Here is a 27010-nt window from a genome sequence, read left to right as displayed (position 1 = left end):
TGCAAATAATGTTCAAAATGAAAGCTAAACAACCAAATTCAGAAATTGTGTCCACTGTAATAGATACTTTATGAATAATTATTGCCCCATGAATAAAAACAATAAGTGTCACACGAAATACATTTCTATTATCAAATTACCCAGGGAAGGATTGGGTATGTTCACAATTCCTTTGTGGCATTTCAGAGGCAGGATGTGTGCAGATTTTGAGGATCCACTGTAACCTTAATGGTGGTTTTAATTTAAGCACAATTTCAGTTTGCCAAGTTGGAAAACATTGATCATTTTGAGAGAGAGGCTCAACTTTAACTTAACCTTGGCAAAGATCAAATCCACCTGGCTTCCTGAAGCAAGAGGGAAACCAGAACCTTTTTGGTGTATTTGCTCTGTAAGTGACAGAGGTGAAAGTCTCATGGTTTGGGGAAGCTCTGCTGCTGCAGGACTTGGCCAGCTCCCCATCATAGACTCCAACGTTGATTTGACCATGAATCAGAGTGTGCTTAAGGAAAACGTGAGCTCATTTAAAGCTGAAGCTGGACGCTGCAACATAAACAAATGGAAACTGGTTGGACAAGTCAAAGACGAGTTGATCTCATTGAGGGGCGACTTCAATCAGGACAAAAATGCAAGAAACACTTAAAAACTCGCAGCTGAGAGTGAAGGGCAGGGTAATTTTTTACCAGACTAACGTCTCAGACAAATGGGGTCAGATTAGCCATTAGGGAGTAAAGTGGTCAAACCTTTTCCAAACACTTTTTTCTATTGGCGTCTATTGTTCAATTGGTAAAGCCAGATCTTTTTTTTCTGTTTAATTGTAATTAAATGAAGAAGGCTTTTTTTTTTCTTTAATTCCTACCATGAAACGTTAAAATGATTAACTCTTGTATTTGATGTTGTGAGTTTGTGATAGGGTATTGCTCCTGTTAAGATAATTGAGTGAACCCATTAAAGCAGAGGCTCACCGACAAATCTGTGCTTTATTTCACACTATATGTAACCAAATCCATAGCCTGGCTCAAACTGCACGCCGAGCTCAGACCTGCATTATGAAATTTATTATCATTACCGAAGTCTAAGTAAAAATGATTTATAAGGACTTGGATGTTTTGCTTGAGTGCCTCCACTGCACTGTGCTCCTAAGGTTTGATTTCTGTGCCAAACATGAGTCACCCTGCTTCCTGGTCTGGCCCTCACCGAGCTCATCAGTTTTCCCCGGGTTCCCGGGCTCGGATCTGAGGTTCACTGGAACCTGCTTCATGTTCGGAGCAACGCTCGCAAGCAGAGCAACCACATCTGGATCGTGGTCTGGTCGTGCATCACCCTTTGGAGGCAGGCCAATGCTCATGTCTGTGTATAATGGTGACACCACAAGCCAGGATGGTTTTTGCTCCGCTGTGTAAAAAGATAAAGACAAAGGAGCTTCAATTGTGGTCAGACCACTGTGGTTTATGTTCGGCATGCCTTTTGATAATACTAATAGAGTAAATGCACCTCAGAGCTGTGTTTAGTGTCAGCGTCAGTGAGGGTATTTGGCACAACACGGCACCTCTGCTGGAACAAACCAGAATTGCTCTGTGATTATTGCATGATGATGGTATCAAGGCTGATCCAATGCAGCACCCCACACCGAGATGTAAACACTTACCCTCTGCACAAAGGTTCTTTGTACAAATAGTAGCACATATGCACGCTGTTAAAAACGGTGAGTTTCCTCATGATGCAAGAAATATACAAGAAAACACCGGCTCTTGTATCAATGTGCTTGTTGTTTAAATCCGAGGCCATTAGAGAGCCAAATCAGTTCATGTTTCAGCGCATGGAACAGATGTCGTATTTATTATATATGACATGATGTCCATATGGTGTGAATAAGTGTTACAAGAGTGAGCTCAGACCAGAGTGTGTTTCATTTACATACATTCACAGCATAATTAGTTGTTGTAGCAATGCCTCGTTTTGTAACTTTCACACACAACGTTGCCTTCACTTTGACTGGTTTGCTTCAGCAATGTGGATGAGTTTGAGGGCCAACTGAGCATTAAATAAAATGACAATGTTTTTATTTAATAGTGAATTAGCAAACCCTGTTTTGTTGCAATATTTAAATTGAAACCGAAGGCACAGACATGAGCTACTTTTTGGTCAATTCAGGCAATATTAATCAGAGGGAAGCAACGGCGATGTCCTGTTCTTTTTACTGAAACCACAAAGAAGAAAAAACCTTGTAAAAGCTCCTGGGAGGTCAGTTTGACCTGCTGGGACGTCACACTTGAGAGGGAGTCCCTTTGGGACTGTGGGAGAGTTGAAGACATTATTTTTTGTTCCTTAAAATCTGCTTCCCCGTCAGTGTTGGATATGATTTTAAGTATTCTTCAACAGCTTGTAAGCGTAAGGATTTACGTTTCTGTGTTGTTTTGTGGTAAATGTAGTTCCTGTGTTGTCCCGTTTACCCCTTGACTGTTTCCAGCTGTCCTTCGTTTCCCTCTGTGTATTTAACTCCACCTGTGTCACCTGCTCCCTGTCTGATCCTTGTCACGTGTCGTTTTGTTGCGTCACTGCAGTCGTGTCTTGTCTCCTCGTGTTTTGGTTCCAGTTGCTACCATTGTCTGAGCTCCTTGTGTTTTTGCCCACCTGTGCTGCCTGGATTTCTGTTCACCTTTGAGCTTCTTCATTGAGCCATGATTTTTGACAATAAGTCTCTCAAAAGCCTGAAAAAGGAGTTTTAGAACAGTAGTAGAATCTATTTCTACTAACATGATGTTGCTCTTAGATGACGCAGTCTGGCTGTGGTTGGTGCTTCATTGTGTCTTCACCCCCTGCAGGTTTCCAGGTTTCTCTCCTTACATTTTGCATATGTGCTCAGTGCCATTAGTAACCCATTTCTGTGACCAAATCAAAGTGGGTAAGCTCTTGATATTAAAAAAACCTATGCCTAAACAGACTGTCACTCCCTACCAGAGGCTGACTGACCTTTGACCTAAAGAATCCCTGTTGCAGCACAACCAACTATTGCTCAAGCAGGAAAGGCAGACTTGGATAAAAGCTGCACTCCCCACATCTGACCCAATTTAACCGTTTTGTCCTGAACCTTGTTTTCACTTTTCCATATGGTTTAATGTCCCCAGACTTGTAATTTCAGGCTACAACCAAACAAAATCTTGCGACCAGGAGGGGTTTTTACAGCTTCACCTCCTGCTGTTTGATATCTTTCATAATATAAAGTCTGTTGCTGAAGCAAATATTATGTAAACATAACTCTGCAGCTGAATTGTCCTCATGGTTTCAGTTGAACTGGGGAAACTTGGCACAAAGTTTTATGGTAAAGATGCTCATAAATCAGTGGTTTGGTGGTGTTCAAACATTTCAGCTTCTGATCCACAAAAGACGGCTAATAAGCCAATTAAACAAGGATTAAAAATGCGCCACAAATCCTGATTTTTAAGATCTGCAGAACGTCCTTTTTCTCCTGCAGCCGTCAAGTTGAGATTCTGCTGAGCAATTAAACATTTATTTGGCATCCAGAAGATCCCCCATTTGATGTTTCTTGACCCAAAGTGGTGTCCTAACCTCTAACTGGAAACCACTGCTGTAACTATGGTTACGACTGGAATTTACTGAACTCCAGTGGGATGAGTTCAAATGTGAAAGGAAAATCTGTTTGGTCCTGGAGAATAAAGCTGTCTTATCTTCTCTAAAAACTAAAATCCAAAGTAATTATTTTGTAAATCCATCATCTTTACGAGTTTATTTACAATACTTCATATTTGACCTTTTAGTGGCCTTTCACCGATGACAAAAATCCAACTCAACGTCAATCAGCTGTTATTATCCAATAAAGTATGTTGGATTTAGAGTAAAAAATATTAAAAACAGAAAAATGATACTGACAATAAGCCAAGAAATTCAATACCTAAAACACTGCATTGTTCACATTCTGGTTTAAAAACAAAATGCTGGGTACAGTCAGTTTAAAGAAAGTCTTACAGTTTCATCACATACATTATCTTTAAATGGGCTTTTTAAGATGTTAAAATGATCCTTAAAGGTGCACAAAACCCCAGATTCGCAATCTCCACAGTTAATGCAGCTTCTTTTTCAAAACCCGCTTCCTTTAATTTCCCTTTTATCTACTGTTAAGCTTTGTTCCTTTTTATTTAAATAGAAAATAAGAACTGTTAATTCATATACTTTTTTCTCTCTCTAAGTCTGTCACACAAAGGAAGAGCATAGGTGAGGTATAATAAGTGACAAGTACTACACATGTTACTGATAAGTACTGATCCGTAACAATGTTCTATAAATTAGCATATGACTGAAAAGCCCATATATTTCAGGAACCTTATCACTAATTGAAGAACATTATTAAACACAGATGAGTGTTTGAAAGCCTTTAGTTCTGTTAGTTATGATTATTTCCCATATTGGAAACGTGATGTTTAAAATCAGATTATTACATCAGATCAATAAAACAACTATTTCTTAAAACAGAAATGTGGACTTTTGGAAACGTTTGAAAACTGCTCAAATGTTATTTTCAAAAGGTATTTTCAATCTGATAAACGAACCTCATCTGAATGAGTATTCTGATTTATTCAACATGACAGTAAGTGTCATTTTCTTGCCGACGGCATGTTGTAGCTGTCTGTTTAATTCAAGAAGCACAATGAAGAACGGGATCAAACTAATTAAAATTTGTTCTATTTTTTTTTTAAACGTTATTGCTGCAACGTAATTACATGAATATGGACCCTAAATGTTATACGGAGCAAGCAGTTATTTGTTTTATTAATTACAGTTTGTTCTATGCGACCTCTCTCTGAGCCTTCCCCAAAGTCCATGTTCTTTGCTTTCTTGGCAAAAACACCATGTAGCTCAGCCCAGAGGATAAAACCCAGACATTAGCTAAAATAGACATTATGGCTTGCAAATAGATTGAGGAAAACACTGCTCCCATCCAGAATACACTTCTGCTTCCCAAGCAGACCGGTCAGCTGGGGCTTTTGGTCCTAAATCAAATATGGAAAGACTAGTACCATGCATAATACAGCATTAGGTCAATCTCCTCCTGATGTTTGGATTGTAATTAATGATTTACTTTAATCATAGAGTTGAGAGGCTTTCAAATATTTACACGGTATTTGCTTTTGTTTTACATTTTTGAGTTTTTCTCCTTATATTGTGTTTTCCTCTCCTCCCCCCCTTTCTCTCCATGTAATGGAAGACTTTGGAGCAGAAAACAGATGATTTCACTTGTTTGAATCGGCATCCCAGGGTGGAGGATCTCTGCAGCTTTTTAGCAATTAAAACTTATGGTCCGAGTTTGATGAAGTTTGAGGAAATGCAGGCGCAATGAGGTCTTGCTCGGTGCTGTTTTTATTTTTTTTTTGTTTTGTTTTGTTTGTTTTTTTTGCTTTTCCTTACATCATCAAAATGATTCGGTTTTCAGGCGTAGGATTTCTCAAGGTGCATCGATAAAGATAAAGTGTAGCTCAAATTCATTCTGCAACAGAGGCCTGTCATGATCCGTGTTTCTGTGTATTTATTTTTAAGGGTTTTCTGTGTTCAGTTTCTGTCCTGTGAGTCTCTGTTGTCTCTGCGTCTTCCCCCGTTGATTGCTTCCCAGGTGTTACCTGATTACCCTCCCTGTGTATTTAAACCCACCTGTTGCCTTTGTCTCTTGTCGGGTCTTTGTCTATGATAGTTTGTCTGCCGGCACAGTTGAACTGTTAAGTCCTGTGTCGGCATTAGTTCGTCACGTCAGTCTTTAATTCAGTTGCTACCGGTGCTGAGCCTCTGCGTTTCCGCTCTGCCGTGCTGCCTGAGATATGGACTGTTTTTGAGCTACACTCTTCATTAAATTCATCATTTTCTTCTACAACCTGGGTCTCTTCGTCTCTCCTCACCACCACCACCAACCACTCCACATGACAAGGCCGAAAAAAAACCGGAGCAGATTTCTGAAAAATTTGGCCTATGCACAGCTTCATCATTCACATGAAAACACGCTCTGCATTTATTCCAAACAAACCTTTAACAGCTGACGTTGTCAACATGCCTGAGCTAACTTCAATGAAACAAACATGAGGTAATGCGGACATTAATGCGGCGAACGTCACCGGTATGAAGGATGCTGTGTGTCTTGGAAAGCAGAACCCATTAGGCCGCATGCAACAGTCTGGTCCGTCAGGTCTGTGTCTGAGAGAGTAATGACTTTGGCTGCGGCTCTCGCCAATAAAAAGGACCTCTCTTCAACCTTCTGAGTTGAAATCCTAAATATGTGCCTCCAGGGAGAGCGGCCCGATGGACACTGACAGGTCTGTCAGTGGCGACGTGTCAGCGACGGTTTTCTCCGTGCAAGTCATTGGTGCCTTTCACAGGCGCTCACGTTCATACTGTATTTGGTCAACTTGGGACTCACATTTTTACACTCCAGCCTAATAGGTTGAGATAATACGGTTATTTTCTCTTTGCCAATTCAAACCACAAGACGGAGTGAGGTGCGTATGATGTCTTTGTAGAGTTTCTCCTCACTTTGTGTCTTTGTGATCCCAGAGTAAATCACAAATCATCCTCAGTGTTTCCTCGTTTACTCAAAGCAGGAGTTCTCGTTGGTTTTCATCTTCATCTTGGGATCTGGGTTACAGTCTGTGCTGTTTGGTTAGTGAGTGGACTGCAGCTGGATTAAAATGATCCACCTTATTCCAAGTAAACTATTAGCTAAGGAATGTTAAGAATTGATTCTGTGATTGTTGTCAAAGCGTTGTAAGGTTCTATGTTACACGGTTTACTGGAAGGGCACTGAAACATGTTACGACCAAAATTATCAACAAGTCTTATCAAAACAGAGTCAAGTAGCTAGCGTTTGCTTAGCATCTCACTAAACCCCGCCACACGTGTGTGTTTACATGGCTGGTATATATACACATGCTGCAGATGTTTGCATTTCAGCTGCTCAAAAATGAGCATTGATTATCCTAAACCCCACTAAAATGTGAGCTTTAAGTGGAATCTGCATGGTTTAATCGTTCAGTTCCAAGGAAAGTGGTTAAGCTGCAGAATAAAGGTATCACAAATCGCAGGTTTTCCTTTAGAGAACCCAGGATAATCTAGTCTAATATTGGAGATTTAAAGTGAAACTTCCAAAAGTTTAGTCCAGATGGCATAAAAACTGTGAAATTAATCAGAAGCCGTCTCTGCATCATATTATTTGATGGTTTGGAGAATATAAAGACTGTAAAACCTAACTAGGTACATGTTTTGTCATCAAATGTTCTGCTGGAAAATTTGCCTTAATCGCTTGCTGTTATAAGATTTCCAGTGCCTTTTTTTTGTTTGTTTTTTTGTTTTGCTTTGTGGCAACTGTTGCTAAATGTGTTCTTTTTGGGGATTTTTTTAAAACTCTCTCAGCTATTTATGGAGTTGTTCACACTGCAATGCCTTGTTCTGTGTTTTTTACTTTTATTTTATTTTTTCTTCACTTGCAGTAAAAAAAAAAGAGAGAAAAAAAAGTAAAAGTTTTGTTCCTGTCTGTCAGGAGATGGTAATGAGAACCATAGCAGACGAATTGTTATTCTGGTATGCAGTTTGCTCTTCTTTTATATTCAATCTGACTCGTACAGATATTTCTGTGTATCCATGCAAATGTTTGGCTGACAGTTCAATTTATTGTGGATTGGGAGCACAGGGGTTAGGGTGTGTGTGCGTGTGTGTGTGTGTGTCTCTTTTCTTTTTCTTTCCTTGCTGGCAGCCGCGTCTCAGCAGTTGGCAGCAGTGACCAGAATAAAAACAGCAACACCAGACTCAGAGTGGGTGGGGGGGAAAGCGGAGTCGTCTCCCCTCTTGTAATGACACAGCGTCTCCCCCATATCTTTTTACCTTTCTCGCTCTACTTGTCCGCTCTTTGAGACCTCGGGGAAGAGGTAATTAGCTGGGAGAGAATAAAACCAGCTGATCGGGAGAGGGGTGGTGCATTCTGGAGAGAGATGGCTAACAGAAACGCTCTCTTGCTCGTCTGTGGAGTCGTCCTCCTAGCGTTGATTCAGTCCTCTCTTCAAGGAGGTAAGTGTGCAACAGGTGAACTCTGCAGGAATTTGGGCTGCATCAGCCACAGACTTGGCACAGGCATACTTTATGCATTTAAAAAAAAAAACATTTTAAGCTTAAGGTGATCAAATTAAAGCTTTTAATTTTTTTTAATTAATTTTTCATTTAAATTCATGGTTTTTTTTTGTTAAAGTGCACTTTAATGTTTTCTCCTGTGAAATAAAAGTTAAAGTTTAATTAAATAGCAGTGCTTTTTGAAATGGATTTTTCAAAGTGACAGATCAGCAGTACCAAGGTGAAAACAGGCAGTGAATGCAAGTGGTGTCATTATTTTTGCTTCATATTTGCGTCAAATATCTGTTGCTGCAGTTTTAGAAAAAAAAAAGAAAAAAAGTGAAGATCTCTGCTCTCCCACGGTCGCATGAATCCAACCAGACGTCTGTGTCCAAAGATTTTAACTTGTTATTGGATCTTAAAGTAACTCCTGCACCAGATAATAATCCTGGCCTCTTGTCATGTTGTGCAATCTGAAGCTGAATTTTACTGCGTTGGTTCGTTACTCGGGCTCGTTTCCCATGGGTCTGCACATTTTATTGTATCTCCCATAGCCGAACTGGCTCCTGCACACACCTTTGCATGTGCATGTTCACTTGGCCCCAGATCCCATCCTTAAAAAATGTCAGACCCAGAAGCTTCCAGCTGGCCTCTGTTTCTGTTCAGAGAAACCACACACAGATTGAATACACCCCCGGCGAACCCCCTGGGTGGATCAGCTCGCTGCGAGGGTCGCAGAGAAAGCTTTGACTAGATAGTCTGTTGTTGCAGATATGAGAAAGTGGCTTCGAGTGCAGCTTGAAGTCACGCCTTATCTGTTTTAGACGGAGAGGAAGAAGAGAGCGAGGCTGTGAGCATGCCTTTTCCTCCCACTATCATTCAGCTCGCAAGATTTGTTTTTCCTCCTCTGTTTTGCGTTGCTTTGATTGGTTCTCGGTCTGTGTTTTGGCCGAGAGTCTTGAAGTTATTCAACCTCCAAATGGAAAACATGTTAATCATCCGAGCTATAAATGCTGCCGTGAATCCCATCTTTCATTCTTTTTTATTTATCAGCTTAAGAGTCACAGCTGTTTGTCCTCACTATCCTCCAGTGTCCCAGCTCCTTTTTTCTGAAATGTAATTTTTCCCAAAATAAATATTTAGTGAACCTACAGTAACGTTCTCCTCGTTCCAGTTGCCCCTTTCAATCAGCCCGTGTGGTGAATAATTTGCCGGCTGTCAGTTCGAAGATCGTGTCGTCTCTCTCTTTTATCTCGCCCTCCTGTACAACATTCATCTTTTGCATTCCATGTTTCAGCTGAAGTTTTGAGCTGCTGTCAGGTTAAATATGCGGCACGAAAACAGAAAAGAGCCAAAACATTTCAATACTGACTTTGGAGCACAACTTTGATCTCGAGCGAATATTGAATCCATATCTATCAAACATTTCTGCGAGGCTTAAAGTAGATCCATCTGTGCGTGCCCTTTAACCTGACAAAAATGCCTCTGTGCATGGTCCAAGGGTAAATTATCTGTGAGTAACATGAACCTCATTAACGCCCTGCACGCCCATTCAACGCTCCTGGCCAGAAAACACCTCTTTATGTCTGAGAAATTCAGAATTGCGGTGTGAAGCCTGGCCTGTCTGAAAGCTTTCCATCGACAAGAATAAATGAGTTATAGTCTTAGAGGAAACATCTGGCGTGTTTTTCATTAATATATGTGCCCCCTCCCATGCTACTCGGTGTCTGTTTTGCTGGTTCCCTGAAACACTGCAGAATTGTAATTTGTTTTATTTTTGTCACACTGGAACAATTGAATCTTTATGCAACTTTTAACACTGGACAAGGTTAAACTGAGTAAAGATAAAATACAGTTTCCAAATTCAGATTTTATTTATGAAGAGGGAAAAAGTTAAATTAACTGATTTTCCTGCAACAATCATCTATCAATAGGAAAAGGGTAATAAACCAAAACTGATCTCACATGTAAATGATCCCAAATGCTTTTGAGAAAATATTCTAACAGTGTTTCAGAAAATAACATCAGTCAAACATGGTGGCGGTTGCATGATGCTCTGGACCTGTTTAACGTCTTCTGCTGCGATCCACAGATCTTTGTCTGAGCCAGTTTTGTTTTTGGATCGTTTTAGACACAACAGTTTGTTCTTTTGTGTTGAGATTCCCAGGGTCTCTTATAATTTTTGCTTCTTGGCGTTATTTTTCGACCAGCGACGTCAAAGTCTGGTCCACATGAAAAAGTTGCGGGCCACCAGCTCTCGAAGACTGGAGTTTGACTCATGTGATTTAGATTCTCTTTCACGTATTTAGGTTTTAGTTTAGTCAGGCTCTTGTGTGTCTTGCTGCACTCGTTGACTTCTCTCAGCACCACCATTCATTTTGCATCACTGCTGGCACTAGTGAAGCCCATTCACAGCTCCCAGCTCAACTGTTTGTATGAATCTAGGGAAATAGATTCTCCATTGAAGGAGAGCTTTTTTTTAGTGTAGCTGGAAGCCAATTTGTCTCCTTTGGCTGTAGCCAGATCAGTTTATTATGCAAATCAGTGAAATTCGCTTGCCATTTATTAAGCTTGTTGAAAATATCTCTTTAGACTGGTGGACAAGCTTGTTCGGTCCAAAAACATGAAGTAATTGTAAATCTTTTGCACCTGAACGATAACCTTGATGCTCCAGGACTTTTTGGTAGCATGTTATGTGCTTCTCTTTGGCTCCGCTCCCCCGTTCTGCCAAGCTAACGGGCCGATGAAAGCTCATTGAATGTGACATTTACTGTATGGGTCCCATCACTCAACAGGTCCGCTCTGCTTTTAAAGAAACAGACCAACTGAGCCCAAGTTCGGACAGAACCCAGACTGTTCTCTCACAGTGAGGTTTTAATTTTGCTTCTTTATTGCTTGATCCACTAAAGCAATTTAATTTGTTTATATTGAGTGGCTTTGTGTGATTTTGTAGCACGATGACTTCATTCTGAACACATTAGGGACGATTCTGTTTGCTTTCAAGCACTGATTGAACTCCACTTGTTGTTGTGAAAGTACTTTTTGTAGGTTAAGCCCGGGTTTTCATAAGTGAGGTTCTCATTTAAGGATTCGGTTGCTAATAGCTCACTTTCCATAATTGACTCGATTAACATCCTCACTTTTTATAAATCCAGACTGGTTTCTCCGGGACTAAAGTGCTGTAACGTAAGAGTGGAACTATATGGTCATTTCTCAGGAGTCAGAGCTTGTTACTCACCTCAAAATTGTTCAATTTGAGCATCGTGCAAGAGCAAAAAGAAACCAAAGCCAAATGCTAGATGCAACATGAGATTGAATTCGTCTTAGCTTTTAACAATCTGGCAGGTTTTTAGCTTTAGTCACTCGAAATAAATCTGTTTTTATACAAAGTGAGGGCACAAAATAAAGCTTTTTGGTGCTCGTAGTCAGCAAAGCCCAACTCTAACACGCAAACAGCTTAATTAACTGGTCAGAGAAGTTGTCTTGGCAATAGAAATCCACTTACAACTTCATTCCCCTTGGACTAATAATCAGCTTTAGGTTCTTGCAGAAACTAATCTGTGAATGCAGATGAGGATGATAAATAGAGATCTATCGACTGCTCTAACAATCTTTTAGCTGAACCTCACTTCAAAGCATCTGAGCTATCTATTTAGGAGGGACACTTCCATCCACATTTATAGATTCACATCAAAATCTCAGCCAGAAGCGATTGCTAACATGTTGGCTAACGGTTTCTCCTATCAAGTTTTTATTATAACTGCTGTCAAAGGTTTTGCGAGGATTACACCACAGATTTATGAATGGATCCATTGTTTTAATACATGGTCCATTTAATCCGGTCCAGTCCCTTCAAAAAATTAAATGGACAACTTTGTAACGTCTCAAATTCTCCCAGATTTCTCCTCCTGAGGCCATCGCTGTCACGACAATGTTTCCGTGAGGGGCGTTTCCATTGTTTTCCCTCATCATCGTTGGTGCTTCTAACACTTATCTGCACAGCGTTTACTGTTTAGGCTTAGATAAAGTCAGTTTCAACGTCTCACAGTCGTGTGTTTGGTCTGTAGTTAGTCTGTGCCAAATCCTCAAAGAAGAAGCACATTAACTCACCAAGCTGTGATCTATCAGAAGCAGACTCGCTGCAGTCTGGACTGGCTCCTGTCGGGAATGTTTTCATTCTCCTTCAGGCACTATTGATGTCCAAGATCTTTTAAGTTTAGAGACAACATGAAAAGATTGAACACTATCATACTTTTTTTTTCTTTCTTTTACTGGCTGAATAAATACCAGTAACTGAAACCTTCCTCAGGGCTATTGATGCCCTTTAATAAGTCTGTCAAATTAATCACTACACATTTGAACTGTTTGTTCCACCAGCTTGTAGCGATTACTCATAGTGAATGGTTATCTTAACGCGCGGCTTTAAACAATTCTGTTTGGGTTTTTTGTTGTTGATTCAGAAGACAGGACTTGCCTAATCTTGTAATGATTGCCTGTCTGTCGGCTTCTAGAGAAACAGCTTCACTCAGTTCGTTGGAAGGCACAGAGTTACAGGATTTGTGTCTCGTCTTTGATTCTTACTTCAATGCTTTAGGGAAGCAGAGACAAGGTTGGACATGACCAAGAGAGATGGTGACGTAGGATAAAATTTATTTTGTGAGATGCATTTGACATGTTCTTGCTTCATCCTTAAATAAATAAGTAAATAGTATAAAGGTGACAGTAGGTCGGCTTTGCCGAGTCTGGTACTAGCATGGTTACCTAAATGCACTGGACGTAATGCGACTTGTATCCGATCTTTTCATGACAGTCTGAACAGCACAAGTGAGATTCTTTTCGAATGCGACCCAGGCCAATTGCATATCCGATACGTGTCCAATTCAAATGCCTCCTAACATCGCATTCATCCGACCTGAACGTCACTGATACTCGACAAATGTCACTATTCTGCGTCATAATACGTGCAAGCGGGAGAAAAACAACTTTGACGGACTATAATGAGGATTAAGTTGTTAATATGCTGCTCCGGTCAGACAACAACTTCAAATGTGTAAGCTAAGCTCCACCGTTAGCCTCCTCCATGTTTACTTCCGCAAACACTGAGCACTTCTTCTTTTTATGGCGGTTGGCAGAACACTGAGAACGCTGATGCTATTGCGCCCTCTACTGCGCATACAGGAGACTTTCAGGTCGTTTGCCCATTCACACTGGAGAACACATACAGGTCGCATATGTTTGGCAGTGTGAACGGTCACGACACACACACACACACACACACACACACACACACACACACACACACACAAAATAAATAAATAAAAAATAATAATAATAATAATAATAAAAATCGATTTGACAAAAAAATCGGAATTGGGTCATTTCAGGCTGCAATGTGAATGCAGCCAAAGTAATCCGTTAGCAGGATCGCTAAACAGCACCCTGCCAAAAAACATCCATTCCACAACCTTCGTCTCCTAGCAACGGCGGAGCGATACTGATCCCCTCCGCAACCACATCAAACTGCGACACAACTAGTAAATAACACACACACACACACAAAAGCACAAAGCAGTAGTATTAATTTACCTCGACTACTTCGTCAACATGGCCTATGTGCCACATATGCATTGCATGTTTAATGTGAGACACAAACAAGATTAGTAAACACAAAATGTCGATTTCAAATGTTGATTAAAGTTAAGGAACAAAGCTATCCAAACCAATCATATGAGAAAAAAGTAATTGTCATTGAAATCTTATAACTGATTGTGACACCGTTGGCAGAAAAATCGACCATAAAGTGCTTAGGATAACTGGGAATAAAGCTTTTATATCGCTTTGGAAGAATTTTAACCCACTTTTTTCCTTTTTCTTTTTTTTTCATAACTGTTTTCATTCATTCGCGGTGTGGGGTATGGTGGCAGTTCACCATGAATTCATTTTTTATGTTCATATCAGCATTTTAACCACATTGAAATCCAGACACACTAAGCCACCACAAAAATTTCACTTCACTTCGCTTTTCTTTTATGTCATTCAAGGGTTGTGCTTTGGACCTTTGTCCTGGTGAATAATCCAAGTGGTGCTTTAGCTTAAGGTCTCGAATGGTGTTGCTGGGACATTCTGAATAAGCTGGGTTTTGGCAGAGTTCATCATTTCCAATACATCAGAAAGTCTTCCAAGTCCTGAAGCAGCTGAGCTGCCCCAGACCTTCCCATGACCACGACCATGTTTGACTACTGGAATAATACTGATATTTCCTTTTTCTTTCTTCTTTTTTATACTTTATTCATAATTTCTCTGAATTAAATAACCAAGGCAGACAAAAAAACAATACAACATAAACAAATAAATGAATAAAAACGAGACCAAACTGTCAAAACAGTCTGTCAGCCTCCTGGCTTAGTGATAAAAGAGGATAAAAATCCAAACTTTTCTGTCCAGAGTGCTTAATCGAGCCCAAGAGAGAGTCGAAGGGGGCAACAGGCAGTTCAAGTATCTATTGAAAGGACACCAAACATTAAGAAAATTATGATGGTTGTCTGACAAAGAGTATTGAATCTCTTCAAGATAAATACAGGAAACCATATCATTAAAACATTTTTTGAAGTAAGAACGGGTTAGAGGATTTCCATTCCCTCACGATAAACCACTTTGTTACATAAGAGCTTGCTGTACAGACATGGGGAGAGTAAGAGAAAATTTAGAGCAACACAGAACTATCAAATCAGGAGTCGGATGTCTGCCATGGACATTTCTATAAAATCGAAATGTCTTGCACCAGAAGTCCATAAGTTTAGGGCAGGAGCAAAACAGATGCTCCCATCATCTGATTTACATTTGCCACAAGTTGGTGAGACACAGAGAAAAAGTTTAGATTTGGAAAAGTGCAGCCAATGGATAACTTTGAATTGAATAGGTTGCAGTCTAGAATTGATGGATCAGACTTTAATTCTTGACAGACTCATCTGAAATCTCACCTTTCAGAAGTCCAAGCCTCTTTTATGTGTTTAGAATGTGGGGTTGAACTGAAACGATTAACAAAATGAGAAATTAGCTTTTTAGAGGTAGGGGGCTTTTTTTTTACAAGCTCATAAAAGCTGTGCTGCTCAGGTTGGGTTTCAAAGTGAGGGAAGTGCTGCCTGACGGAATCACAAACCTGCAAGTATCTGAAAAAGTGACTCAAAGGGAGACCAAATTTTGATTGGAGTTGCATGAAGTAGGGGAAGTGATTACTAATGTGCAGATCCTTAATAACAGCTATGCCATTATTTAACCAGTGCTTAAAGACTACATCCATTGTGCCAGGTTTAATGCTGTGCTCTGAAAAATGGGAGTATGGATGAAGAAATGAGGGAGACTAAGAACAATCCGTATCTGCTTCAGAATCCTGAATGATTTTTTTTTAGCACAAAATCAGTTGGAAAGATAGAGATTGGAAAACAGTGCATCTGCTAGAGAGAAAGCAGTAAGGGCTAAGGAGGAAAGGTTTTCATTCAGCGGCCAATTGGGCGATAGTGAGATATGAACGCAAGGGGCAATCGCATCGAAATGACTTTTATAGAATCCTATTCTGAACCCGTCTGGATGATGATCTGTTTCTGATCCGCTGCCCATGCCAGAGGCAACGGGGAGCAAACCTCCTAAATAATTTTGGAGAGATTTTTCATGGGGAAGATTTATGACTGTTCCATGTTTTCTCACTTCCTCCAGAACAATAACAGTCAGTGACTTTGTTTTTTGTCTGTTCTTCAATTTCTGTAGATCAGTGCATGAAGGTCTTGGATTTTAAGATTTTCTTTAGATTACTTCGTGTTGTTGCACTGCCCTATTTTAGATTATTTTTGATTGAACAGGCCATGTAGTTTTGTAGCTTGGACATGGTGTGGTTAAAGGAACTGAACCCAAAAAATGTGGTTAATCACATATTTAATTTTTTATTTTTATTTTTTACTTAGGGTCAGATTGGTATGGGCATCTTTATTTCCCCTAATGGTATTTTAAAATTAGTTTGATCCGAAACTTTTACAAATTAACAAAAACAAACAAACAAAAAAAAAAACTGACAGGGCAAAATATCTTTTTCACATTTCTGCATACATGTGAACTCCAATGGGCTACAAGTTTGTGATTTCCTTGCACATGTATTCAATTCAATGGTGTGAGAAGCTTTGTTGCCAAACCTGAAGAAGTGATAAAAACATTTCACAGCAATTTCCCTCAAAATTTACCAAATTGTCCGTTATGATCATGTTATGTAAACTGTTTATTCAAGCAAAACACCACCATCTGTCTTCATTTCTCCATGTATATCTCTCTTGCACCCACTTTAATTTGTTTTGTGCCCCTACAGGAAAGGTAATTGTCATCCCTAGCAGCCAGGCATTAAACAACCACAGCACAGGGATCGGGGAAATGTCAAATTACTCACCAGGTTGTTGTAAATGAACTAAAACACACAAAGAACGGTTGTAAAAATCGCTGTTAACATGGGAGGTACTATGGAAAAACACATCATTGGCTTTAGTTTGATCCGAAAACAAAACAAGTTTTCTGACTTAAAATTTCCAAACATTTTAATGTTCAGTCATTAGTTTTGGGTGCAGCAACCGCTATTATCCATAAAACAAAATCCACACAGAATAAATGTTCCCGGTTAGACTTTGTAGTAAATCATCTGTTTTTTAATGCTAAATTATTTTGCCAGCTAAACAGATGATAAACACATCACCCTTCTGTTTTCCACTGTGACGTTTAAAACACGGCATTGATCAGGATTAAACATGCATACAGCTGGGCAGAATTTATTTTATTTTATGGCGAACTTCATCTCTATTTAGAAATTATCTAAATCAGTAGCTTTTCAATATCATTAGAGTCGAGAGCACTTGTTCCTAAATTTGGTTTTACAACAAACTGAATGAAGTAACTTGGTTTAGACTTGTGTATTATTTTAGATGTGTGAAATTGCAATAATAAAAATTAGAAGATAAACCATCAGTACTCATGTTTGTCCAAAATTAAATCAGACTGTGATGAAGCATTTTACTTTCAGTTCAAAATGATGATCATTATGTGTGTAAAAGAGAAAAAGGGAGACTGTGACATCATGTACACTCTCAACTCACTTTACCCCAAAAAAAGAGAGCATCATAGATGATACACGTAGTTCATAGATGTGAAAGAAGGGAATATTTCTTAAAATTAGTTCAGTTTCAGAACACAGAGAAAACTGAAGCTGATTGTCTTTTTTCCAAGAAACAATATGACAGTTTTACTCTTGTAACTTCCTCAATACTTCAGATGAGGGGTGAAGCAAAGGAGAATTAGTTGGAAAAGTTCTCCAGGGTTATTCTGAAGCACGGTAGCAGATCTGACCTTTCTCTTCCAGAGGCCATGGAAAACTTGTTACAGCGCAAAGTCTCAAGAAAAACCAGGACAGTAAAATAAAAATGAGTTGTCATCTGGAGATGTTGTGCAAAGAGAAAGTGTTAATTTTGACAGATGTTGCAGGGGAAGTTCTGTCCTGATGGCAAAAGGAGTTTTAGAAAAATTAATTGCAAAGAGTGTCAATAAATTTGGATAATTTTGAGGGGGCGGGGGGGATTTACATGTGTATTAAACGAAGATAGGATTTTTTAATGGTTCAGAGTAGGATGACGCCACTGCATAACAGATGAAACAATGTTTAACACTTTTAATTTGACTTTAAATCTTACTATAATTTTAATCAAGAGTGCCTAACTCAAGTCATTTTGCTCTCTTACTTGCGTAGCTTTCTAGTTGTCAAACTTAGCTACAACTCAAACAGTACAAACAGTAAACTCTTGACCTGAGTTAACTCCTGCATAAATTCAGCCTCATCTGATCTCTTTTCCTGGATAATTTTACCCCCTGAACCACATTCCAGCTTATTCCCATGACCTGGTCGAGTTCTCCAGGAATGCAGGCGGTGGACGGTGACTTGAATTAAAATGATCAGGAGGCAGTTTTTAAAAAATTCTTCTCCTGGCAAAAGTCAGCGTTTGCCATCTTTGTGAACTTCATGCACTCTGTAAGAATGCACCAGAAGCGAGATATGGGTTTTAAGCTAAAGGAAAAAGTGCTGCTCACAGACTCGAAGTTTCCACTTTCCTGCCAAGACAGGAAATCCTTCTTTTGAATGTAAAACGAAGGAGCGAAAATGAGAACAATCACTCCACACCCTTCGTCAGTTAAGGACTATATATGATCTATTCGAAAGGACAAAATGTCAGATGCTCATAAACACAGATATTACATTTCTCACAGATGTTACATTTATTGTTGTAGTTTCAGTTTTTTAGTCTCCAGGATTTTCAGCTTTTTTTGGTCAGTGCTGCAAGGCCAAACCACGGGAAATTTGAGCAGCTCTGCCATTGTTTAGCTCTCTGATCTTCTAAATTATTTGCTCATTCATGAAATCATGCACAGCTGTCACTGTAACTGTTGCCATTAACACGTCTATTCGGAGAAGCCACATTCTCCCGGTTTCAACGTAATCAGGCTGACTGTAAGCCCTCTTTGGCTCCCTGCTGAAGAAAAGATTTTGTTCGTGATCACGAGCAGATGTCCTTCCGATTAAATTGTGACCACAGATTTGCTTTGTATAAAGGAATATTGTTGTTCTTTCAATTTACGAAAGATCGTTGGTGGATCAGCACATTTGAGTGGCATCCCAGCATGGGGCATATATCAGTTTTTCTGTATAATTTTGCGGCTTATAGCTCATTAAAGTTACATTAGCTCAATGACAGAGATCAAGATTTTATTTTAAAATAAACAAAGTTTAAAAAAAACAAAAGCTAAAAGGTGCCCAAGAGTGATGATGCTGTGCTTCCATTGCTTAACTCGGGATCAACCCGTATCACAAAGTCCGCCCAAGACATAAGGAGTGATAGAAAAGCCTGCAGCTCAGATTTGAGAAAGCAATTTTCTCAAGTGGGAAGCAAGAAGTCAGAAGAAAATGTTCTCTGAGCACATTGCGGCGAGCCCAGTGTGCCTGTAATTTATGACAATAGTGAACGACTGTGACAAAAACCGTTCAAAACACTAAAATTCTGGCAGTGGTCAGGCTAGATGTTGCAACATCGGCGTCAGTTCTGACCAGCGCTGTTACTCTGTTGCCCATGGGGGGCAGCACTTCATCTATCTGTCACCAGAATACTTCGTATTAATGAGCCATGCAATGATTGTAAGTCTCACTTTCCTCTGCATATGTTCGATCCATATTTTACTTGTGACGGCAAAACTGACCCACAGTAACGTAGCTTTCTGCTAATGCTGCACCTGCGGTGGAGGGAAGAGTAAATACTTGAATGGCATCTTCTAGCAAACGTTCACTTCCTCGTATGAATCATGAGGAATAAGAAAAAATGAGTTGACCCTACCGTATGTTATTATTGAGGATAAACAGTAAATTAGTTTTAAGAGACCACATATTGATGTAACACAATATACATCAGCTGATGCTTTGTACTGAGAAGTGCAAGATATTTTACATAGTACATTTTAAGACATTAACAGCTAGCCAAAGTGCTGCTCAGGGCATAAAGTCACCAGCACACATGGAGCAGGCCACCTGGGGGACATCAGGCTCCTATCCAGCAGGGTTCCTACTTCCTCCCTGCCTCCTCCGTTTCACTCTTACAAAACGGTCACTGAGAGAGCGCCACACTTTTCCCCCAGGCGTGTTTTTTTTTTTTTTTTTTAGCCATTTGACGGTCTTTGAAGTTATGTATCGAAGTCTTGTAAAAACTTGACATAACAATCGTTCCTCAGAAAGTATTCACGCCCCCTGTGGATTCAAACACCAGACAGTGGAAGCAGACTGGTTAAACTGAGACATCAGCATTGCAATCTGAGTGCATTTCCACATAAATCATAGCAACAAACTTCTGACCAGTCACACAGCTCGTTGCACAAAGATGTGCCTTGTAGTTCAACCCAGGCCCGGTGCGGACTTTGGCAGATGGATGCCTCTCTGTGAATACAAATGATGCAATTTTCGTCACGCCGTCTGGATTAAGTCGACTGAGTCTCTTCCAATGAAGTATGTGGGAGCATTTGCTTTCATGGAGCTTCCCCATGCTTCCTGTTCATGCAGAAGCACTCACATTTTCATTTTTCTGTCGACTGACACATGACCACTGATCCTGTTAACATGTTTTATCAAGAAAATCATTTTTTTTTCTCTTCAGTCATAGGCAATGCTGTTACATCGTCACCGATATATGGAACTATCTTTCTGTCTTGCCGGTTATGAATCCAAAAGGCTTGTTTCCGTTTCAGAAAAAGGGTTTTAATTTTACATGTTGGCTTTGTAAAGTATTGAAAAGGCTGACAGTGATTTATAGAGTTTCATCCTTTCTACATTTTTATTAATTCATTATAAAAACACGTCTTCACACACCATAGAAGATGGCTCATTGGTTTTCATGTTGAATGCCTTTTCAATGGCACTTTCTTTTCATTTCCTGAGCTTTAGCTGTCCAATAAAGCAAAGTGGGATTTCATCATGGCACTAACCGAAGGTATATTACACTTCTCATTAGTGAAAGACTCATAGCCATCCTGGATTTAAATGTACTAAAGCAGGAATCCAGTTCATCAAACTGTGTAGATTTTGCGTTTTTTTTAAGGTGTCATAAATATCCCTGCTGGTAGACCAGACAGTAATGCCTTGTAATGCTCTTCCCCTAACGGCCACAGCCAGTGTGAAGGACTGAGTTCACACAGTCTTCTCTAATAAACACATGGACGTCTTTGACATGTGGTTTAAATTAATTGGTCTCCCAGCACATGTAAGAGCCATTAGGCATAATCACTATGGTCCGACTGCCCCAGCTCTCTCAATTGCATTGTGTTTTTTGATACGAACCAGCATTTTCAGAGTATACTTTTGTAATTTAGGCATTAGCTCACCCGTCCCATCGGATTTAGTTGTTATTTGTCCCAGAACAACCTGTAATTCTTTTTAATCCTCTTTGCAAAAAAAAAAAAAAAAAAAAAAAAACCGAGGTTCTTGTGCTCTTGGTGTTCGTTGCACACATGAGCCCATCACGTCTAGAGTCCGGAGCGAACATCTGAGCAGTTCCAGCCAGAGACAAAGCTGTGGGGGATGACGCAGGTGGGGGTTGACGGGGTGCTGCTGCAAATTCCTCGACCCAAAGCTGCGGTGCCTCATCAGTATGAGAACAATTCAACAGGACTCTTCTGGAAATCCATGAAGTTCTGCTTTCGCTCTGACTCCAGCAGCTTTCACCTTTCGCCGTGCACTTCATCACAGCTGTGATGAGCCCCAGATGTGATCATCAAGGACAGATCTTCGTGGTTCTGCTCGGTTTCCAGGCTGATGAATGTGTTTGAGAATGTTTGCCTAATAAATGGGATTCTTGTTTAGAAATAAAAACTATTAGAATGGAAAAGAGGAAAATGAGAAATGGTGACTGCCTGATACAGTTTCATTCTGACATACAGATGATTAAAAAGTTTTTTTTGTTTTTTTTTTCCCCAATGTGTGTTGCAGGTGTGTATGTGCCACCTGGTACTGGATATAGACCAGGCGCTCCTTTGCCAGGGACTGGATATTTTCCAGGTAACCGAAAACAACTCCAGCAAACTAATCTGTCTGTCTTTAGTGGGCTATTAAACCACTGTAGAGGAGAAAACATGAGGTACAACATATTTGCAGCTGATTTAATTTTCTAAATCCCTGTTGAGTTGGATGACGTTAAAGAATTTGATGGTTGAAGATAGTAAACCCAAAATAAATGTCTGTATTTAGTTTTTGTTCCAAATAAATTTTAAACTTGAATCTGTGACTCTTACAGGGTCAGCTGGAGGTGGTCCTGCAGGCTATAAACCAGCAAAACCTGGAGGTAAGTGGAAGAGACTTTGGGTTCAGGATATTTACAATAGCAAACAATTATTTTTTAGTAATTTAGATGAGTTAAAATGTAAAGATGCAGATTTTATGAGGTGTTCTAAATATGTTTTTCTTTGTTCTCATTATTTTTGATGATAAAGTGGTCAATGCTTCCACTGGGCTTGCTGCAAAGCCGCACACATTCTGTCTGCTGCTTGTCACTTCACACATCTATCACTCACAAGTCTGAAGCACGGCTCAATTTAGCAGCAGGTCGCACTCTGTATTCATAATGCTGGCCAGCCTTCAGCTCCCATTTGCTGAACAAGTTTGACCCTGTGCAGCTTTTTAAAGCCAAAAATATTAAAGCTACGGCTGCAGGAAGACTGCTGTGACCTTTGAACATTTGACATCTTTATGTTTGTTGGAACATTCAGCAGTTAAACAAACACAAGGTGGAACAGTTTGAGGCGGTGAAGAGAAGAGGTCCTGTTAGCAGTCAGTGGTTTGTTCAGATCACAGAGTACCTTAGATTTACTTCTTATACTGAGAATCTACAACTAATTTACTGCAGTGTTAGAGAATAAATCAAGCATCCACAGACAACTACTGTGCTAAAAGGATAGTTTACTTTTGTCAAGTTTTAAAGAGGTTTTTTCAAGACATTGATTGATCTTAGCAATGGTAGATTACTCTCTCAACTCAAAATAATGCAAAGACACATTAATTTTGCAATATGCTTTCTTTAGAACACTATTAAGGACCAATGACAAGTCTGTCTTCACTATAAATGACTCAAGATGCAAATAACCACCAACTAGAAAGTGATGCAAGATTTTAAAAGCAGCATTTTGGATGCCTGAGTAAACGAGATTCTGTTTATGAAAACACTTTCAGGTCCCCCTTCCCAACCCTTACTGTCCTAAATTTAAAATCTCCGCCTGGATATATTTGCTTATTTTAATTGTACGCAGTTCTTTAAATGTCCTGTGAGTAAATATATTTGCCCATTTATCAATAACAACTGGAACTTTCAATATCTAGCGAGTTATTTTCGCTAGCTCCGTCTATTAAAAGAGTGCCCCTCAGGTTAAAATGTCACTCCCCGGGGGCGAAATTACCGTAATAACCAAATATTGTCTGGAAAGCGCAACGTCTCTCCTTTCAGAAACCTTTGGAATTTTTCAGTTAGCGTAAAGTGTGGCAGAATTACGGTACTGCAAATTTGGCTGGTTCGTCGTTGACGCTACGTTTAGGACTAGTATGTGTTTAAAAACACAAGGCTCGTCACTCCATCGGAATTGGCTTTTCCACTCGGAAGCTTTTTAATGAACTTGTAACCTGCTCAATGGCAAAAGACTTAAGAGGTTTTCTCCTGAGTGCTCACACTATGGTCCAGTTACCTGGGAAGTCTTCACTCGGAGTTGGGTTTGACGCATGGGCGTAGGTTTGGGTAGGGACGGTAGGGACATGTCCCGACCAATATTCACGGGATATGAAAAAGTCCCGACCAATTTTTGCCATATTGGCTCAAAGAACGTGGATCTACGATCTTTGATTAGCAGCAACAGGCGGTGCGCGGAACGGAAGCTTCTTAGTTTGACATTTATTATGAGCCTCCGAGACCGTGTCGGAACGGTGCTGTGGGGGTGGGGGGAGGGGGAGTCAGTTGAATCGTCGGACGTTCTTTGATTAGCTGCAAAAGGCGGCGGCTAGCTGGGCACACGCGTCTCCTTCTGAGTCTCCGAGACCATGTCGCCACCAAAAAAGAAAAGGACAGACATTAGAAGTTATTTCGCTACGTCGGCTGTAAGTACAGTGAGTGGACCCATAAGTTAGATATCTATCACGCAACGCATTTGTTGTAAAGTCCGGTGTTTAGTAAGGTCAGCACTGAATGTGAGTGACAACAAACATTGCAATAATACAGAGAATTTTATTCATGTTTATTTTTTTTGTTAGTGCAATATATTATTTTATTTTATTATTGATTTCTTCTTATCTGCAATTGTGTTTGCTGTATCCAGAGGATATTTCTTTTGATCTTACTTGTAACGTTTGCTGAATTTTGTAAAGGAAAAAGTAAAGTGTTCTTGAACTGATCTGCTGAGTATGACTGTATCTGGTTGTATACACAAGATGTATGATATGGTTATGGTTGGGGGGAGGGGGTTATTAAGCCAATGTGGTTTCCCCCCCCCCTTCTCAAAAATGTTCGGTTCTCTTGGGCATTTCACTGTGCTGCCGGGGGGGGGGGGGGTGTCAAGGTCCCCACCAAAACTTAGACCGAACCTACGCCCTTGGTTTGACGTCAGACCTAAGGTAACAGCCTTCTAGTTGAGAAGTCGAAATTTCAACATGGCGACGCCCAGAGACTACGCAGTATCTCTTCTGAACGTCATAGATTTGTTAAGCTTAGAGATGTAAGCGTTATATTAACATTAACGTTAGAGGCACTGTTACATGTGCGTCTTGTAAAACAAGCATGTTTCCACCACATCTTACTACTGTTGTTGCGAGGAGCGGCCATATTGAAACATGACCGTACATGTTTCAATATGTACGGTCAGTACAACAAGCCGTAACTGGGGTTAGTTGGAATTGCGCCCAGTTTCCCAGTGGGAAATCCAACTTTGGAGGGCGTTCCAGTTGATTTTTCCCGACTGGGAAGTCGTAATTTCCCACTTCCGAGTACAACTACAACTAAGTATCAAGTTCTGCCTCCTCTGAGAAGGATCTTATGACCGAATTGAGAAGATCCTAAAAGTGCTCCTTCCATTACCTAAGAATAATGCCTGTCAGCATCAACAGTTGCTGCCATAAACAATACTGACCCTTAGCTGGACCCTGCTTTCCCTTTCTGAGTCGTTCAACAGTATTCCCCAGAACTTTCTTGAGGTCAACCAAAAGCCCTTCTCCATATCTTCTCCAGACCCAAATTTTTGCTTTTGGAGTCGCAATAGCTGCAGTCTTTTTTCCCACCTGGTGCCAGTCTGTTGTTTCAGGACTTCCAAAGAAAACCTAAACCCTGAAGGTCATTTTCCTTTAGTGGACGGCTTCCAACGCTACTGTCTACAAACACGTTTTTCTGGGTGTTGCCAGGTCAGACATCCTGACCTACGGGTCATAGTTCCTGACAAACTGCATGAATAAAGAATACCGCATATCCTGTTAACATGCTCAGAGCAAGACGGTTGCTCTCTTCAGAATAGTTAAGTCAGATAGAATTTTTCTCATTGTGATATGTAAAATTCAGCATGCATATTAAACAAGCACATGTGTGATTCTGATTGCAGCACTAGGAGGTTATGGCGGTGGAGGCAGAGGTGCTGGGACCGGCGGTTTGGTACCAGGAGGAGTCGGAACGGGCGGCCTTGGCTACGGAGGGCTGCCAGCAGGTATGATGTTGGATTTATGGCCTGCAAACAGGCCATAAATTTTTATCAAAGTTGTAAACAAACTAAATCAACTTGTGAATTGTCTGCATTGGCAGAATAAAATATTTTTGTACCGAAGATTTTATGCAGTTCACAAAAAACATGCTTATGTTTTTCCCCAACAGGGCAAGGAGGAAAGCCTCCAAAACCAGGTAAGCCTTAGACATTTATACAGTCATTTTCCTGTTTTATGAAACTTTTTTTTGTTTATTTGGATGCACATGTTATGGCCGTTAAAGATTATGAAGTTGGAAGATGTGTGTTAATGTTGCCTTCTTGCTCAGTTTCAACAACGCAGACAATCAACATGGAAACCTCCTCTCCATGACTTGCAACACGAAAGGAAGGAAATCTGATGTATTGTTATTGAATTGATAAAGGAGCCTAATGTATAGACGCCAATCCCGTCAGGTTGCACAGGGGTTCACCAATGCGGGCGAACGGCTCTTTGGGGTTGTCACCAAGTTTTTCTTATCGCCCGGCGTGAGTTTGTTTTTACTGGCCTCGCAGCTGTTCAGTGCATCCTGAGTGGGAGCACTGTGGGTGCCAGCGCTCCTTCACCTCTGCTGTAACGGGAGTATTAAGGAACTGATGGTTGTCAGAATGCAAACAGTCATCTGCAGCTGCCAAACAATGGTGCCAAAGCACTGATTAATGTTATTGTAATCATAGAGCTTTACAATTTATGGAAACCTTCTTGTTGAAACTGAGCATGGCCCTTTTCTTCGATACTTGTACTGTAAATATTTTCCCTTCTGTATTTTAGTATTCGCCCCTATTGGTGCTTTAGTGGTGTTTAGCTATTGGTTAATTTCTCCCAAGCGCTGCTGATACAATCTCAGCCCACCTCTGTGTGTTTAGAAAGATAAGGAACCAGGCAATAATCTTGTAGTCCTGATTACACACAGAGCGGGTTACAGAAGGACCCGCCACACCCCGTCCTCCAACATGACTTTCCAGAGGGCCATTTGGTGAAAATGAGCTAATATCCAGAATGGAGCGGAAGTTGATTTTGGCTGGTTGCAGCACAGCATTCCTTGAGAAATATTTCTAACTTTCGAGCGACCCACCCCTCTCCTCGCAAGGTGCGCTTGGAAGATGTTGAATTTTTGTGAGAAAATAGGAAACAAACTGTATTAAAAGCTTGTTTCCATTTTCTAACCAGTGCACTTTTGGATCTGTGCATTGCCATTCATCATCCATGCTAATCCCAACTATGACGAAATATCAGAGCGGTAATTAAGGCCTTACGGACTTTTGAATTCAAGGGAAAGGCTTAATGAAAGTTTTTTTCTGCTCCAAAAAGCAGCACAGTAATCAAATGTTAGTGCTGGTTTTAATCAGCAGGACATTTAAATCCGTCAGAAGGATTATTCTTAACATCATCACTTTACAGTGCCTTACAAAAGTTTTCAAACCTCTTGAACGTTTTCATTTGCTTGTCACTTTACAAGCACAGCCCTCATTGTTTTGCTTTGTGGTTTTATGTGACAGACCAACAACAAAAGCAGTACACAATTGACAAGTGGAAGGAAATATTTTTTGTTTTTACAGGCTTTACAAATAAAAGTCTAAAAAGTGTGGCATGCAC

General features: G+C 40.2%; 1 protein-coding gene and 1 long non-coding RNA gene across 3 annotated transcripts in view; both read left to right on the top strand.

Annotated features, from left to right (window-relative positions):
- Positions 1-7087: 7087 nt before the first annotated feature.
- elna (elastin a) overlaps positions 7088-27010 on the top strand; it is a 62158-nt gene continuing 42235 nt past the window's right edge. The window contains exons 1-5 of one of the 2 annotated variants that reach the window (XM_088011917.1): positions 7088-8058; positions 21644-21712; positions 21948-21995; positions 25279-25380; positions 25545-25571. In XM_088011917.1, the coding sequence (XP_087868043.1) occupies positions 7983-8058; positions 21644-21712; positions 21948-21995; positions 25279-25380; positions 25545-25571 (322 nt within the window). In that variant the 5' untranslated portion in view covers positions 7088-7982. The remainder of the gene's footprint in view (positions 8059-21643; positions 21713-21947; positions 21996-25278; positions 25381-25544; positions 25572-27010) is intronic. The other variant, XM_088011916.1, reaches the window with a different exon arrangement.
- LOC148155832 (uncharacterized) lies at positions 23729-24083 on the top strand. The gene is made up of 2 exons (XR_015764976.1): positions 23729-23858; positions 23915-24083. It is a non-coding gene; the product is annotated as an uncharacterized LOC148155832 (long non-coding RNA).

Source organism: Poecilia mexicana, unplaced genomic scaffold (assembly GCF_051168715.1).
Source record: "Poecilia mexicana isolate PSO_F unplaced genomic scaffold, ASM5116871v1 scaffold_13, whole genome shotgun sequence".
NCBI classification, from domain to species: Eukaryota; Metazoa; Chordata; class Actinopteri; order Cyprinodontiformes; family Poeciliidae; genus Poecilia; species Poecilia mexicana.
This window is presented reverse-complemented; position numbering and strand designations above follow the sequence as displayed.